The 16225-nt window shown below is 39.7% G+C and overlaps 1 protein-coding gene across 1 annotated transcript in view; it reads right to left on the reverse strand.

Annotated features, from left to right (window-relative positions):
- Positions 1–535: 535 nt before the first annotated feature.
- The window catches only part of LOC121194221 (CD276 antigen-like), a 227330-nt gene continuing 211640 nt past the window's right edge, over positions 536–16225 (reverse strand). The window contains exons 4-6 of the mRNA XM_041056946.1: positions 3019–3300; positions 2760–2828; positions 536–2264 (exon numbers count right to left, since the gene is read on the reverse strand). Of these exons, the coding sequence (XP_040912880.1) occupies positions 2197–2264; positions 2760–2828; positions 3019–3300 (419 nt within the window). The 3' untranslated portion in view covers positions 536–2196. The remainder of the gene's footprint in view (positions 2265–2759; positions 2829–3018; positions 3301–16225) is intronic.

Genomic DNA, 16225 nt, shown 5'->3' on the forward strand with positions numbered 1-16225 from the left:
TTCTCTCAGTCAATTGTGCGGTCCACTATTTCTAGCTCATCTTTGTTACTGTTGTTTCGCCCCCCTCATATAATACATTCATTAATAAAACAAAACAACATCATTTCTGATGCCCAGCAAGCTGGGCTCTGTCCAAACATAAATAAATCTGCCTACATCTGCATCTGAAGTTCCCTGTTCAGCCTAGTACATAAACCCCAGTGAAACCACATCCTTTGGTTTTAACATTTTAGCATTTTTATGTGCACAAAGTAAAACTAGGGGCTTTTTGAGTCGATGCAGAGCAGATTTTATTACTATATTTATAACAGAACCAGACGAGGTGTTCCTCCCTTTTATCTCTCTTGAACAGATAACTATGAGAGTGCTATTGGACGTCTCATCTATCAAACTGTTACTGTAGAGAAAAGTCAGATCTCCATCTTACCTTCCTACCATAAGCCTGGAACACTTCCTGGTTATCTTTGTTTTTAACTCCTATATCCTTTGGGAAGGTTGTGATCCTGTCTCAATAACATTCATTTACACGCTCTGGTATCTTCTTTGCCTCGTCAAATGAGTATCAAAGGTAATTTATTCCGTCTTTTCCATATAAAAACGTTGATTCTTTAAGTCAGTGGGATTGGTGTTTTTCATGATCAAGCACAAATGTTGCATCAGATCCTGAAATGAACACAGAAAAAACACAAAAACACAGTAGAGAGTTGTCAGGAATATTCTTATGTCTAGTCTTGCATCCTGTTGCTGCACCATTACTGTAAAACCACAGTGTTCAGCTTTTATGCTCCTTTAACATTAGAAATTAAATCACAACAGATTCTTACATTATACAGCTTACAGTGCACACTGGGGGTCTGTACTAAAACTACTGGGGCACTTTAGAAGTGCTCTACGGCAACATTAACAAAATGCATGTTTCCTGCACTTCCTGTAATATTTTTCTGTAGTGCACAGCAAACACAGACAGGATGCCAGTGCTGCAAGAGGGTGGAAACAAGACTTTGACAGACATTTGTTCACATCAGCATGAACAAAATATAAATATAAACACGTATTTAGACAGGTATTCGTGGCTATTCACATCTTGGCATTGACTTAGTATGTAATCACATATGAAAGGTTAAATAAACAACCACTCATACTGGTTTCTTAAATCAAGACTTTGAAGATCAGTAATCAACAGTGAGAGGGCAAGAGAATGAATAATGACTCAACCAAGTAAAAGCCCGTGAGTCATCTTTGACTCAGATCTGTTGAGTGTCATGTTGAAAAAGTTTATAAAGCTCATAATGGTCTTGATCCTACCTATTTATTTATTTATTTATTTATTTATTTTTATTTATCGGATTTGCTTTTACCCTATGAACCCTCTGGAAACCCTCAGGTCTTCTGGTGGTGGTCTTTTAATTAAACCTAAAGTCAGATAAAAATCTACAGTGAGGTCTCCTTTTATTACTATGGTCCACGTCTCTGGACCGGCCTCCTAGAAGACCTGAAGGCAGCAGAGAAAGCAAACTCAAGACCTTCCTCTTTAATGTGGCTTTTAATTGGTTACCTGGTTTATATTTTAAATTTACTTTCATTTTATCGATTTCTGGTTTTACTCACTCAGTTTCTCAATTAGCATTTTTCTTATTGTTTTTTTTTTTTCAGACCTCACCTTGATTTCTTTCAGATTATTTATTTTATTCTATTATTGGTCATGTCTATGTGAAAAGTGCCATACAAATAAATTTGGATTTATTGACTGGGTGATTGATTGATACTGTTGAAAATGCTGAAATGCTTTGGTCTGACACAACAGTTCAAGAATCTTCTTGTTAAAGATGTTAAACCATTGGAATGGTAGCCATAATAAAGCACAGCGGAGCAGCACAGTCATGGTTTAGTGCAAATGAAAGGCATGTATTTCAGTTGGAATAATAAATGCATTGTGCCTTCCCCAAAACTGTCATAGATATCCGCTGCTGTTGGCGTAAAACAAAGAGTAATATGATTAACCAACTGTCTGCAATAGTGTTGATCCCAGTTTTGATTTATACTGCTGACTCTTACTTGTCTTTGTCACTTTCTGTGGTGTTTGTTTCACCTAAACTTTTCAGGCTGTCACTTCTTTTTTTGCTCTGCGTCATTTGATGTAGAGACATCATTTGATGCATATTTTGATTCTCCATCTGTGACATGTCAGAAGAGTCATCAGCAGGATTTCCCTGAAGCTGATGATTCTTCTTCCCTCTGCACGTGTCTCTGGTTTCTTCTTATATCTGGAAGAGAAACATTTTAGTCATGATGATAAAACAAAACAGCAGTATATGAAGGGGCGGCAGAAAACGTTTTTGTTATTTTTAGCCAGGTTAGTCTCATGGCTCAAGGGACGACAAAATTTGTCACTGGGTTGTTGGGATGAAGTAAAATAAATTTGGATACTGTTTTTTTGTTTGTTTGTTTTTTTACCCACCCTTACAACTGAAGGTGCCTCAGATAAGAATAAAAACATTTTTATCAGCTCAGCTCTTCTCACATTTGGACAATGGAGGATGGATAGTAAGAGGACATCATTCACCTGAGCAAAAAATCTACTTAAAACAATTAAAGGGATGAGGACTCTATATACTTATATGTATATGTGTATATGTGTGTACACTCTGTAATTCTGCCAGACCTACACTTTCTTCCATGTGAATATTCCTGTGATTAATACTGGAAAACCACATTTCAGACACATTATGTTAGATCACAGATTTAAAGGAAAGACTCACATATGAAGCACAGGATAGCCATCGCACCAAGGACAGCAAGGGGCAGAGCAGCTGCAAAATGTATGTTTGCTGAAACAGACAGATGCAATACAAGAGTTGTCACAGTGTTTTAATATACATATATATTATACATATATAATATACATAGCCTTTAATTCAACTCTTCAATCTGCCTGTGTGCACATAAACTACTAAATGAAGCAGAAAGGCAGGTGAAAATTTGGCCCAAAATTTTAAAAGGGAATCAACATTTTAGTACCTGTAGGAGGTGTTATGTCTTTAGTAGCACTCAGAATCTGGTTTGAGGTTGGGTTGTAAATTGTGCAGGTCACGTTGTTTGACCCTGTGATGTTGGTTGTGCTGCTGACGTTGAAGTTGTTGTCTTTTTCAGGAGTTATGGTGGTGTGAACTTTATGTGCTTCCAATGTACGTCCATGTCCATCGCTCCATGTGACATCAGGTTTAGGGTAGCCTCCCGCTGTTCTGCATGAGGCTATCATCTTATTTTGGTTTATCTCAATTTTAGGTTCCTGGAACGGAACTGGAAATGGACTGGGATTTTTCTTTGTTATGAATTTGTGAACATACATGTAAACTTTAGGTTAACAAGGTAGATAAACATACAAAAAGACAAATAAATAACAACATACATTGGAAATGTATGGTAATTTTATCATTACAAGAAAAATGTTTTTTAAATGTAAAACATTTGAACCCCATGAAGTAGACCAATGCTCAATAGGGATAACCTTAAATGTAAGTATAGATGAATAAAGTTTATTCTAAATGAAATGATATTACAATAACAAGGGGGGAAAAAAATTACCAACCTGCTACATACAGAGTCACTGGACAGAGATTTTGATGGATTGTTTCCTGGCATAAAAAAACTTTGAGGGAGATCTGGTCATCTTTCAGTGTCAGGTTAGTAATGATAAGTGAGAAGTTTCCAAATGGTAATTGATCAGGGAAGATCTTAGTCCTATTTTCAAATGAAGGGTTTTAGTGTTGAAACTCTTGTTTTCCCTTTACGTAAGCATGCACAACAATGGGAGAAGAGTCTTGGCTTTGCCAGTGTATGAGGCTTTTATTAGGATCGAATGGTCCACTGATGGTGTGCTGGCATGACCAGAGCCAAGGAGCTCCTTTGGTTCCATTGATACTGATGCTTTCAGATGATAATGGAAGCAGTCGAAACAAATGAAAACCTATAAATAAGAAAGAAAAATATTCAGTAGAACCAAATAAGAACAATCCAGGGCCCTTAAATTTGAAATTTAGTCTGGCATCACCAGCTCAATTTGCACTTGTGAATGGGTTTGGAACCTCTCCGTTTATTTTCAGTTTTCAAGGTGTATTATCAACAGGTAGCAGAACAAAATGCCTCTGGACTCATCTGGAAAAACCCACCGCCAAAGCAATAAAAAGTGTGATGTAGTGCAGAGTGAGCATGCAGAAAAGAGTCAATGTGAATGAGTGCCGTTGATTTTTATCAAGTATTTGAAAATACTTAAGTGTTATTATTCATTCCACGAAAGCATTTGAAAAACCAGCAAAGACGAAGAACAAGTGATTGATTCAGAATTGTCTTTGACCAAAAGTCCCGTAAAAGCAATACGCACTTGTCGAAAGGGTATCTCTCCACTTTCCAAACGGGATTTACCATCTTTTAGATGATGGAAACAGGAAGAAAAACAAGCCAATTCAAATGTAGGAGCGCCAGATAAAAGGGACCTGGGAGCCTACTCCTTCACAGATGCTGAAGGCTCTAAATAAGTTTTGCCCTGGTCCACTAACTCCAAGTCAGATAACCATGTCCACACAGCAAAGTATTAGAGAGGAAAGCTTGATGTAAAGGGGTGAATGGTTAAACTCCTGCTTGGTTTTTAGACTCTGTAACAGGAGCTGGCATGTCAAATTTCTCATCATCATTAGCTTTGTAGGCTATCATGTTAAGATTTGATGACTGATGGTGTTGTATTTGGCTGAAAGTCACCTGTTATCACAGCCACTAGTTAAACCAAAAGCAGTGCATGTGATTTGTTGGTGTGAATACTGTCTCTTTACAATAGCCATCATGATGTTGTGCAGCAATATTTAGTATGGTGCTGCTTTTGGTAGACTCCAGGATACCAAATATAACATCTAACTAGCACTATCTGTTGTATAGTTCTGACTCATCGTGGACTCCAAGCTGCAAGGTTTCGTTACTTCCCTGATCTGTTTCTATTTCTCAGCTGTCCACTGGACCTTTAGTAGGCCACAAGCAGCAGAATGTTAAGCATTCAAGTTGGTGAGGTCTTAAGCCAGAAGAGAGGCTGATGTGGAGAAAGCTTAAGAGTTGCAGCATAAGTAGCCTGACAGGAGTATCAACAAAGGGTGTCCCGACTAGTTATAGTTTTGGTTTAAAGTGATCACATGCTGCCACAACAGCTTCAACGTGCAGTAGCATTGATTCTGCAAGTCAGTGGAACACTACTGGAGGAATGATCTTCCAAAAGATATTCCCTCATTTGGTGTACTGATGAGGATGGTGGAAAGATCTGTCTACTGTGTCATTCCAAAATATCCATCTGGTGACTGTGAAGGTCACAGCACATGATTTGTATCATTTTCATACTACTACTTTGGGTTGGAAAGAAGATTCGTACTGTGCAATCGCCAAGTAAGACTAACATCTGGGCAAAGTTAGTTACTTAGTGCTTACTAGGGTTTTACTGTGAATTTATTTTATGTTTTAGTCTGCTGTTTTGTGTTTTTTAGCCACTAGATTCTCTGTTCAGTGCAGTTTTCTTTTCCAATGAAGACAGATTTTGCATCCTGTCTGTCTCACTTTCTCTACTAACAAGCTGCATATACCCACACCAACTGCATCTTAGTGAGATCCTAGTGTTAGCAGCAACTTAGAATAGAAAGATATGTTTAAAGGCGTGCTCATAGTCCTTTGTCTCGCTCACACACTTGCTCTCTTTCCCTCCTGTCTGTATGAGCCTAAACTAAGTGTCATAAACCCTTGAACATCAAGGAGTGTGATTATTTCTTTTACTTTGATATTATCCAAAGTCAACAATCCTGTCATCCTCTGCCAGTAAAGTACTTCAAATTGTCCTCATCACACTGTTATTTCACTGGTGTTATAGAATAGTTATTATTACATATAGTAATATATTTATAACTACGCTTAAACGCTAATAACTGTAGGATGTTTTCCATTTATTAAAGAAATAGGTTTTGCTTTGGGATCTATTTGTCTGCCACAACTGTGATTGGAGAGTTAAACTGAAATAGAGAAGTTGGTTATGTTCGGTTGTAGAGCAAAAGTTACGAGAAAACAGATATGAATCTACATTACATTATTACTAGCTATAGTTCTACATGAGTGAGTTTTCATCTGTATGAATTAATGAAATTTAAAGTTAAGATAACTTACCAATCAAGAAGGCAGACAGCTGTGGCTTCATAACTCCAGCCTTAAAAAAAATCTACTTCACATGGTGTCACAGCACTGAAAAAAAAAAAAAAAGTGAAAACCTGATGACGCACAACATTGCAAAGGGAAAGGAACTACTGGTTTGCATTTCCCTCCCTCTTACTGTCTCTCCCCGTCTCTGTCCTTATCTCTCTTATTTCTTGACTTGAGTTGAGCTGAGTTAACTTTATAGCCTTTACAACAAAGGTTGTTAGGAACTTTGGTGAGCTCAGTATTTCCCACTATGACTTTCACGCTGTCACACAAATTTCATCCCACACACACACAAACATCAGCAGGCACAAATAATGAGAGTAAGGTGGTGAGAATCTTCTGGTAAAGGCTGCCCTCCAGTGGAGAAATGAACCCATTCTTCTTATGGGGCCAATTCTCCCTATTTATTTTAAACTGACATCTGGACTTTTCATTGTGTTTATTTTTTTCAGGGATAATGTACATTAGTTGACATCTTTATGATAGTAAATTCCAGATTTAGGGGACAAATGATTTTAACTGAAATCTAAAAAGACTGAAAGGGCTTGCGAAGGGGAGAAACTATAAGAAAAACAAAAAAATAGAGGAAAAACGTATGTCTCAGTAATGTCTAAACCAACCTTTTTTGGCCCTTTAATATAAAGGCAAATTAACTGCAACCACTTGGCCAAAGCTTTTTTTTTTAAATAATAGTTTATCTGTGTAGTCTTCAAATATAAACAGAAACACACAGTTGCAAAACGCGACAACATGAATACGAAAACCCCACTCTATCATTAACATACGTTTAATAAAAGAAAAAATAAAAATAAAAAATAAAAAAAAAATATATATATATATATATATAATATTTCTATAATTAGCACAGCATTAATCAGTTATGATCAACATAGTTCTAAAAATTACACAGGCACAATTTAGATATTAACACAGTTTATATGATTTCATGACATATGAGCACATGAAGCAAGGAGGGATTTTTTTTTTCTTGCTTTTGAGTTTGAGAGGCCTGACAAAGTAAAACTAACCGGCTTCTATAAAGATAAGAGGCATGTTTTACCTGGCCATGTCTTAGACTGCTGGGCAGAAGTGTTTCATGCCAGCATCAAAATGTCAGTGTGGGTGAAACATGTCCAGAGATATGTTTGTTCAGCCAATCATGTGGCAGCAGTACAATGCATGAACTCAAGCAGCTACAGGTCAGGAGCTTCTTCAGTTAATGTTCACATCAAACATCAGAAAATGTGATCTCAGTGACTTTGGCCTTGGCATGATTGTTGGTGTCAGAGAAGCTGCTTTCACACATAAGTGTGTAGGTTTACGGTTTGACTCAACATGGTGCGAAAAACATCCTGTGAGCAGCAGTTCTGTGAACACAGGCGCTTTGTTGATGAGAGAGGTTAAAGGAGAACAGGCATCCTGAAACTCACATAACCAGTCTTTACAACTGTGGAGAGCAGAGAAGCATCTCAGAATTAACACCACCTTAAACCTGGAGGTGGATGGTCTACAACAGCAGAGACCACGTCAACTTCCAGTCCTGCCAGCCAGTCAAGAACAGAAATCTGAGGCTGCAGTGGACACAGGGTCATCAAAACTGGACAGATGAAGACTGAAAAAGAATAGCCTGGTCTGAATCTGGATTTGTGCTGAGGCTGTAGGGTCAGAACTTGGTGTCAACAGCATGAATGCATGGTCAAGGCTGGTATGTTTCCTTGGCTCACTTTGGGCCTTAATAGCAATCAGTCATGGTCTGAATGTTGCAGTCTATCTGAGTATTGTTGCTGACCATGTTCACCCCTTCATGGCCACAGTTCACCATCTCCTAATGGCTACTTCCAGCAGGATAATGCTCCTCGTCTCAAACTGGTCCCATGAGTTCAGTGAATTTCAGTGGTAGAACACCTTTGGCATGTGGTGTTTTACTGGATTCAGATCTGGAGGCTGGGGACTTGTGAGAAAGCTGGCCTAGAAATCATGAAACCCACATATTTGCATCCCACGATCATGTGTAAACCACAATGGCAGTTGTGCCAATAATCTGACACACTGAACATCCAAGTTGGGGCAGGTCACTGTATATCGTATAATATTAAGTTGCCAGTTGATGATGATTACAGTTCTTGAACACTTCCTCTCTCTTTCAAACATCACAGCGTACATTCGAAAGTTTATTGATACCAACAGTTCATGACAGAAAGAGGAAGGAAAATATACTCCCACCACAACATTCTGAAGAAGAACCAGCCCATCCCTCGCTTACACTGCTTCTTTAGATCCTTTTCCTATCATCTTTCATTTTCAGTTTTGTGAGTCAGTCTGACGCTTGTTCTGCTTTGCCTGTATGTAAGTGTCCTGACCAACACATGGCTTTGAAGATTAAACCATTATAAATGTTGCTGGTGCCCTAGGTATGACTTTTTTTTGTTTGTTTGAAATGGTCAAAGAACAAGACTTTAGACTACTTATCAACAAATATTATACCAATCAGCATCATCAAAGGACATGCCAAAGCACCACCATTACTTCTTCACACGAAGCTGAAAATACTTGTAGTTTCAGTTCTATATTTTTGAGTTGCACATCTCATGGAAACGGGAAACTGTCTGTGGTAACTGTCGTGCTACATTATAGAATCTGAATCATCCTCGCCCTTAGTGGAGCAAGTGTGCTTTTGTTTTGTTCTCCCACCTCTTGCATGTGGGTCCTGACACTAAATTTGAATTTCAGAAAAACACAAAATAGGTATATTCCTAATGAGGAAGAAAAGGGCAGAACTACAGAGGCCTCAACTGAATCAATTTTCCCAGTTATTGGCTCACTGATACAGTTGTATGTGTGATCCAAATTATTTGGATTTTCAATTCAATCTCCAAAACACAGCCTTTTTAACATTATTTAACTACCATTATCTAACTTTATCTAACTACATCATGATACACAAGGGTGAATTGTGTTTATCAATTACGAGCGAGACAAATGATCTCCACAACACTATTTGTTTAAAGGATGGGTAATAAATAAAGTCTATGTTCTTGTGTGGCACTGTGTAAAATGCAAATGGATTGGTACTTCCTGTTAAACAAACAGTGTCCCTCTCCATCTGGGTAAATAACTCTATCTAGTTTTCCAAGGTCATAACAGTAACGTTAACTGCATTAAGTCAGAAATGACAATATACAAGACACAAAACATTCATTTGGTGGAATATCTTTGTGTGTGTGTGCAAAAAAGATACTATTTAAGTAACGGATCATGCCTTCAAATCAACGCAAGTAATACAAATTAAATATATTCTTTGTTATCTTGTTGTGAAAGTAAAAAAAAAAAAAAAAAAATCACGTATTTTGTGGATTCATTCTGTGCAGGTCATAGCCATCCAAGGCAGTGACAGGTAACTGAAATCATATTTGAACTACAGTCAAGATGGTAGATCATCACTCATACCATGTCATACATCTGAAGTTTCCCCTTAAAACCCCAAATTTTCACTCTCCCAACTCACTTTTATGGGGGAACTTCAAATGCTCATAACTCCAGAACCCTATGAGCTAGAGACTCAAGGGTGGTACCGTTGGACTCGGGGTACACACAAATAGAGGGGTAGGACAAGGTCGCATGTCTCTATCTTGCTCCCCTGAGGATCGGTGAAAAATGTCACATCCTCAAAATGTCATAAAAATGGTCATACCATAGTAAGGCGTCAAAATCAGCCAAAAAAAGTCAAAATTTTTTTGGGCCTCAAAAATTCATAAAAATGGTCATAGTATAGTAAGGCGCAAAATTGGCCAAAAAAAGTCAATTTTTTTTTTGGCCTCAAAATGTCATGTAAATGGTCACAGTATAGTAAGGCGTCAAAAATGGCCGGTCATAGTGAATTTTTTTTTTGCCTGAAAATGTCATAAAAATGGTCATAGTATAGTAAGGCATCAAAATTGGCAGAAAAAAGTCAATTTTTTTTTTGCCCTCAAAATGTCATAAAAATGGTTATAGTATAGTAAGGCGTCAAAATTGGCCAACAAAAGTCATTTTTCAGAACGGCCTCAAAATGGTTAAAACTCCAAGCCCTGTACACTCTTGACAACCCCCAACACCAACTTCAGTTTGACAAAAAGTACCACAAAAAGGGGGGTCCAAACCACTCCTAAGGCTCTGAAACGTGCTCCTAAACACTTTCTGGGGGAACATTTTTGGCATCTCACACTTTGGAAAATTTTCACTCTCCCAACTCACTTATATGGGGGAACTTCAAATGCTCATAACTCTGGAACCCTAAGTCCTAGAGACTTAAGGGTGGTACCGTTGGACTCGGGGTACCCACAAATGGGGGGGTAGGACAAGGTCTCATGTCTCTATCTTGCTCCCTGAGGATCGGTCAAAACTGACCCTTGTTAAAACCCCAAATTTTCACTCTCCCAACTCACTTTTATGGGGGAACTTCAAATGCTCATAACTCCGGAACCCTATGTGCTAGAGACTCAAGGGTGGTGCCGTTGGACTCGGGGTACACACAAATGGGGGGGGGGGGGGGGGGGGTAGGACAAGGTCGCATGTCTCTATCTTGCTCCCCTGAGGATCGGTGAAAAATGTCACATCCTCCAAATGTCATAAAAATGGCCATAGTATAGTAAGGCGTCAAAATTGGCCCAAAAAAGTCAAATTTTTTTTTGGCCTCAAAAGTTCATAAAAATGGTCATAGTATAGTAAGGCGTCAAAATTGGCCAAAAAAAGTCAAATTTTTTTTTGGCCTCAAAAGTTCATAAAAATGGTCATAGTATAGTAAGGCGTCAAAATTGGCCAAAAGAAATCAAATTTTTTTTTGGCCTCAAAATGTCATGTAAATGGTCATAGTATATTAAGGCGTCAGAATTGGCCGAAAAAAGTCACATTTTTTTTTGGCCTCAAAATGTCATAAAAATGGTCATAGTATAGTAAGGCGTAAAAATTGGCCAAAAAAAGTCATTTTTAAGAACCGCCTCAAAATGGTTAAAACTCCAAGCCCTGTACACTCTTGACAACCCTTAACACCAACTTCAGTTTGACAAAAAGTACCACAAAAAGGGGGGTCCAAACCACTCCTAAGGCTCTGAAACGTGCTCCTAAACACTTTCTGGGGGAACATTTTTGGCATCTCACACTCAGGCCCTGTACACTCAACAACCCTTAACACCATCTTCAGTTTGACAAAAAAAGTACCACAAAAAGTGGGGTCCAAACCACTCCTAAGGCTCTGAAACGTGCTCCTAAACACTTTCTGGGGGAACATTTTTGGCATCTCACACTCAGGCCCTGTACACTCAACAACCCTTAACACCATCTTCAGTTTGACAAAAAGTACCACAAAAAGTGGGGTCCAAACCACTCCTAAGGCTTTGAACGTCTCACACGCCAAAAAAAAATTTGACTTTTTTTGGCCTCAAAAGTTCATAAAAATGGTCATAGTATAGTAAGGCGTCAAAATTGGCCAAAAAAAATCAAATTCTTTTTTGGCCTCAAAATGTCATGTAAATGGTCATAGTATATTAAGGTGTGAGAATTGGCCGAAAAAAGTCACATTTTTTTTTGGCTTCAAAATGTCATAAAAATGGTCATAGTATAGTAAGGCGTCAAAATTGGCCAAAAAAAGTCATTTTTCAGAACCGCCTCAAAATAGTTAAAACTCCAAGCCCTGTACACTCTTGACAACCCTAAACACCAACTTCAGTTTGACAAAAAGTACCACAAAAAGGGGGGTCCAAACCACTCCTAAGGCTCTGAAACGTGCTCCTAAACACTTTCTGGGGGAACATTTTTGGCATCTCACACTCAGGCCCTGTACACTCAACAACCCTTAACACCATCTTCAGTTTGACAAAAAGTACCACAAAAAGTGGGGTCCAAACCACTCCTAAGGCTCTGAAACGTGCTCCTAAACACTTTCTGGGGGAACATTTTTGGCATCTCACACTTTGGAAAATTTTCACTCTCCCAACTCACTTACATGGGGGAACTTCAAATGCTCATAACTCTGGAACCCTAAGTCCTAGAGACTTAAGGGTGGTACCGTTGGACTCGGGGTACCCACAAATGGGGGGGTAGGACAAGGTCTCATGTCTCTATCTTGCTCCCTGAGGATCGGTCAAAACTGACCCTTGTTAAAACCCCAAATTTTCACTCTCCCAACTCACTTTTATGGGGGAACTTCAAATGCTCATAACTCCGGAACCCTATGTGCTAGAGACTTAAGGGTGGTACCGTTGGACTCGTGGTACCCACAAATGGGGGGGTAGGACAAGGTCTCATGTCTCTATCTTGCTCCCTGAGGATCGGTCAAAACTGACCCTTGTTAAAACCCCAAATTTTCACTCTCCCAACTCACTTTTATGGGGGAACTTCAAATGCTCATAACTCCGGAACCCTATGTGCTAGAGACTCAAGGGTGGTGCCGTTGGACTCGGGGTACACACAAATGGGGGGGGGGGGGGGGTAGGACAAGGTCGCATGTCTCTATCTTGCTCCCCTGAGGATCGGTGAAAAATGTCACATCCTCCAAATGTCATAAAAATGGCCATAGTATAGTAAGGCGTCAAAATTGGCCAAAAAAAGTCAAATTTTTTTTTGGCCTCAAAAGTTCATAAAAATGGTCATAGTATAGTAAGGCGTCAAAATTGGCCAAAAAAAATCAAATTCTTTTTTGGCCTCAAAATGTCATGTAAATGGTCATAGTATATTAAGGTGTGAGAATTGGCCGAAAAAAGCCACATTTTTTTTTGGCCTCAAAATGTCATAAAAATGGTCATAGTATAGTAAGGCGTCAAAATTGGCCAAAAAAAATCAAATTCTTTTTTGGCCTCAAAATGTCATGTAAATGGTCATAGTATATTAAGGTGTGAGAATTGGCCGAAAAAAGTCACATTTTTTTTTGGCCTCAAAATGTCATAAAAATGGTCATAGTATAGTAAGGCGTCAAAATTGGCCAAAAAAAGTCATTTTTCAGAACCGCCTCAAAATAGTTAAAACTCCAAGCCCTGTACACTCTTGACAACCCTAAACACCAACTTCAGTTTGACAAAAAGTACCACAAAAAGGGGGGTCCAAACCACTCCTAAGGCTCTGAAACGTGCTCCTAAACACTTTCTGGGGGAACATTTTTGGCATCTCACACTCAGGCCCTGTACACTCAACAACCCTTAACACCATCTTCAGTTTGACAAAAAGTACCACAAAAAGTGGGGTCCAAACCACTCCTAAGGCTCTGAAACGTGCTCCTAAACACTTTCTGGGGGAACATTTTTGGCATCTCACACTTTGGAAAATTTTCACTCTCCCAACTCACTTACATGGGGGAACTTCAAATGCTCATAACTCTGGAACCCTAAGTCCTAGAGACTTAAGGGTGGTACCGTTGGACTCGGGGTACCCACAAATGGGGGGGTAGGACAAGGTCTCATGTCTCTATCTTGCTCCCTGAGGATCGGTCAAAACTGACCCTTGTTAAAACCCCAAATTTTCACTCTCCCAACTCACTTTTATGGGGGAACTTCAAATGCTCATAACTCCGGAACCCTATGTGCTAGAGACTTAAGGGTGGTACCGTTGGACTCGGGGTACCCACAAATGGGGGGGTAGGACAAGGTCTCATGTCTCTATCTTGCTCCCTGAGGATCGGTCAAAACTGACCCTTGTTAAAACCCCAAATTTTCACTCTCCCAACTCACTTTTATGGGGGAACTTCAAATGCTCATAACTCCGGAACCCTATGTGCTAGAGACTCAAGGGTGGTGCCGTTGGACTCGGGGTACACACAAATGGGGGGGGGGGGGGGGGGGGTAGGACAAGGTCGCATGTCTCTATCTTGCTCCCCTGAGGATCGGTGAAAAATGTCACATCCTCCAAATGTCATAAAAATGGCCATAGTATAGTAAGGCGTCAAAATTGGCCAAAAAAAGTCAAAATTTTTTTTGGCCTCAAAAGTTCATAAAAATGGTCATAGTATAGTAAGGCGTCAAAATTGGCCAAAAAAAATCAAATTCTTTTTTGGCCTCAAAATGTCATGTAAATGGTCATAGTATATTAAGGTGTGAGAATTGGCCGAAAAAAGCCACATTTTTTTTTGGCCTCAAAATGTCATAAAAATGGTCATAGTATAGTAAGGCGTCAAAATTGGCCAAAAAAAGTCATTTTTCAGAACCGCCTCAAAATGGTTAAAACTCCAAGCCCTGTACACTCTTGACAACCCTAAACACCAACTTCAGTTTGACAAAAAGTACCACAAAAAGGGGGGTCCAAACCACTCCTAAGGCTCTGAAACGTGCTCCTAAACACTTTCTGGGGGAACATTTTTGGCATCTCACACTTTGGAAAATTTTCACTCTCCCAACTCACTTATATGGAGGAACTTCAAATGCTCATAACTCTGGAACCCTAAGTCCTAGAGACTTAAGGGTGGTACCGTTGGACTCGGGGTACCCACAAATGGGGGGGTAGGACAAGGTCTCATGTCTCTATCTTGCTCCCTGAGGATCGGTCAAAACTGACCCTTGTTAAAACCCCAAATTTTCACTCTCCCAACTCACTTTTATGGGGGAACTTCAAATGCTCATAACTCCGGAACCCTATGTGCTAGAGACTCAAGGGTGGTGCCGTTGGACTCGGGGTACACACAAATGGGGGGGGGGGTAGGACAAGGTCGCATGTCTCTATCTTGCTCCCCTGAGGATCGGTGAAAAATGTCACATCCTCCAAATGTCATAAAAATGGCCATAGTATAGTAAGGCGTCAAAATTGGCCAAAAAAAGTCAAATTTTTTTTTGGCCTCAAAAGTTCATAAAAATGGTCATAGTATAGTAAGGCGTCAAAATTGGCCAAAAAAAGTCAAATTTTTTTTTGGCCTCAAAAGTTCATAAAAATGGTCATAGTATATTAAGGTGTGAGAATTGGCCGAAAAAAGTCACATTTTTTTTTTGGCCTCAAAATGTCATAAAAATGGTCATAGTATAGTAAGGCGTCAAAATTGGCCAAAAAAAGTCATTTTTCAGAACCGCCTCAAAATGGTTAAAACTCCAAGCCCTGTACACTCTTGACAACCCTAAACACCAACTTCAGTTTGACAAAAAGTACCACAAAAAGGGGGGTCCAAACCACTCCTAAGGCTCTGAAACGTGCTCCTAAACACTTTCTGGGGGAACATTTTTGGCATCTCACACTCAGGCCCTGTACACTCAACAACCCTTAACACCATCTTCAGTTTGACAAAAAGTACCACAAAAAGTGGGGTCCAAACCACTCCTAAGGCTCTGAAACGTGCTCCTAAACACTTTCTGGGGGAACATTTTTGGCATCTCACACTTTGGAAAATTTTCACTCTCCCAACTCACTTATATGGGGGAACTTCAAATGCTCATAACTCTGGAACCCTAAGTCCTAGAGACTTAAGGGTGGTACCGTTGGACTCGGGGTACCCACAAATGGGGGGGTAGGACAAGGTCTCATGTCTCTATCTTGCTCCCTGAGGATCGCTCAAAACTGACCCTTGTTAAAACCCCAAATTTTCACTCTCCCAACTCACTTATATGGGGGAACTTCAAATGCTCATAACTCTGGAACCCTAAGTCCCAGACACTTAAGGGTGGTGCCGTTGGACTCGGGGTACCCACAAATGGGGGGGTAGGACTAGGTCTCATGTCTCTATCTTGCTCCCTGAGGATCGGTCAAAACTGGCCCTTGTTAAAACCCCAAATTTTCACTCTCCCAACTCACTTTTATGGGGGAACTTCAAATGCTCATAACTCCGGAACCCTATGTGCTAGAGACTCAAGGGTGGTGCCGTTGGACTCGGGGTACACACAAATGGGGGGGGGGGGGGTAGGACAAGGTCGCATGTCTCTATCTTGCTCCCCTGAGGATCGGTGAAAAATATCACATCCTCCAAATGTCATAAAAATGGCCATAGTATAGTAAGGCGTCAAAATTGGCCAAAAAAAGTCAAATTTTTTTTGGGCCTCAAAAGTTCATAAAAATGGTC

This window comes from Toxotes jaculatrix, chromosome 15 (genome assembly GCF_017976425.1).
Source record: "Toxotes jaculatrix isolate fToxJac2 chromosome 15, fToxJac2.pri, whole genome shotgun sequence".
In the NCBI taxonomy this organism is placed as follows: Eukaryota; Metazoa; Chordata; class Actinopteri; family Toxotidae; genus Toxotes; species Toxotes jaculatrix.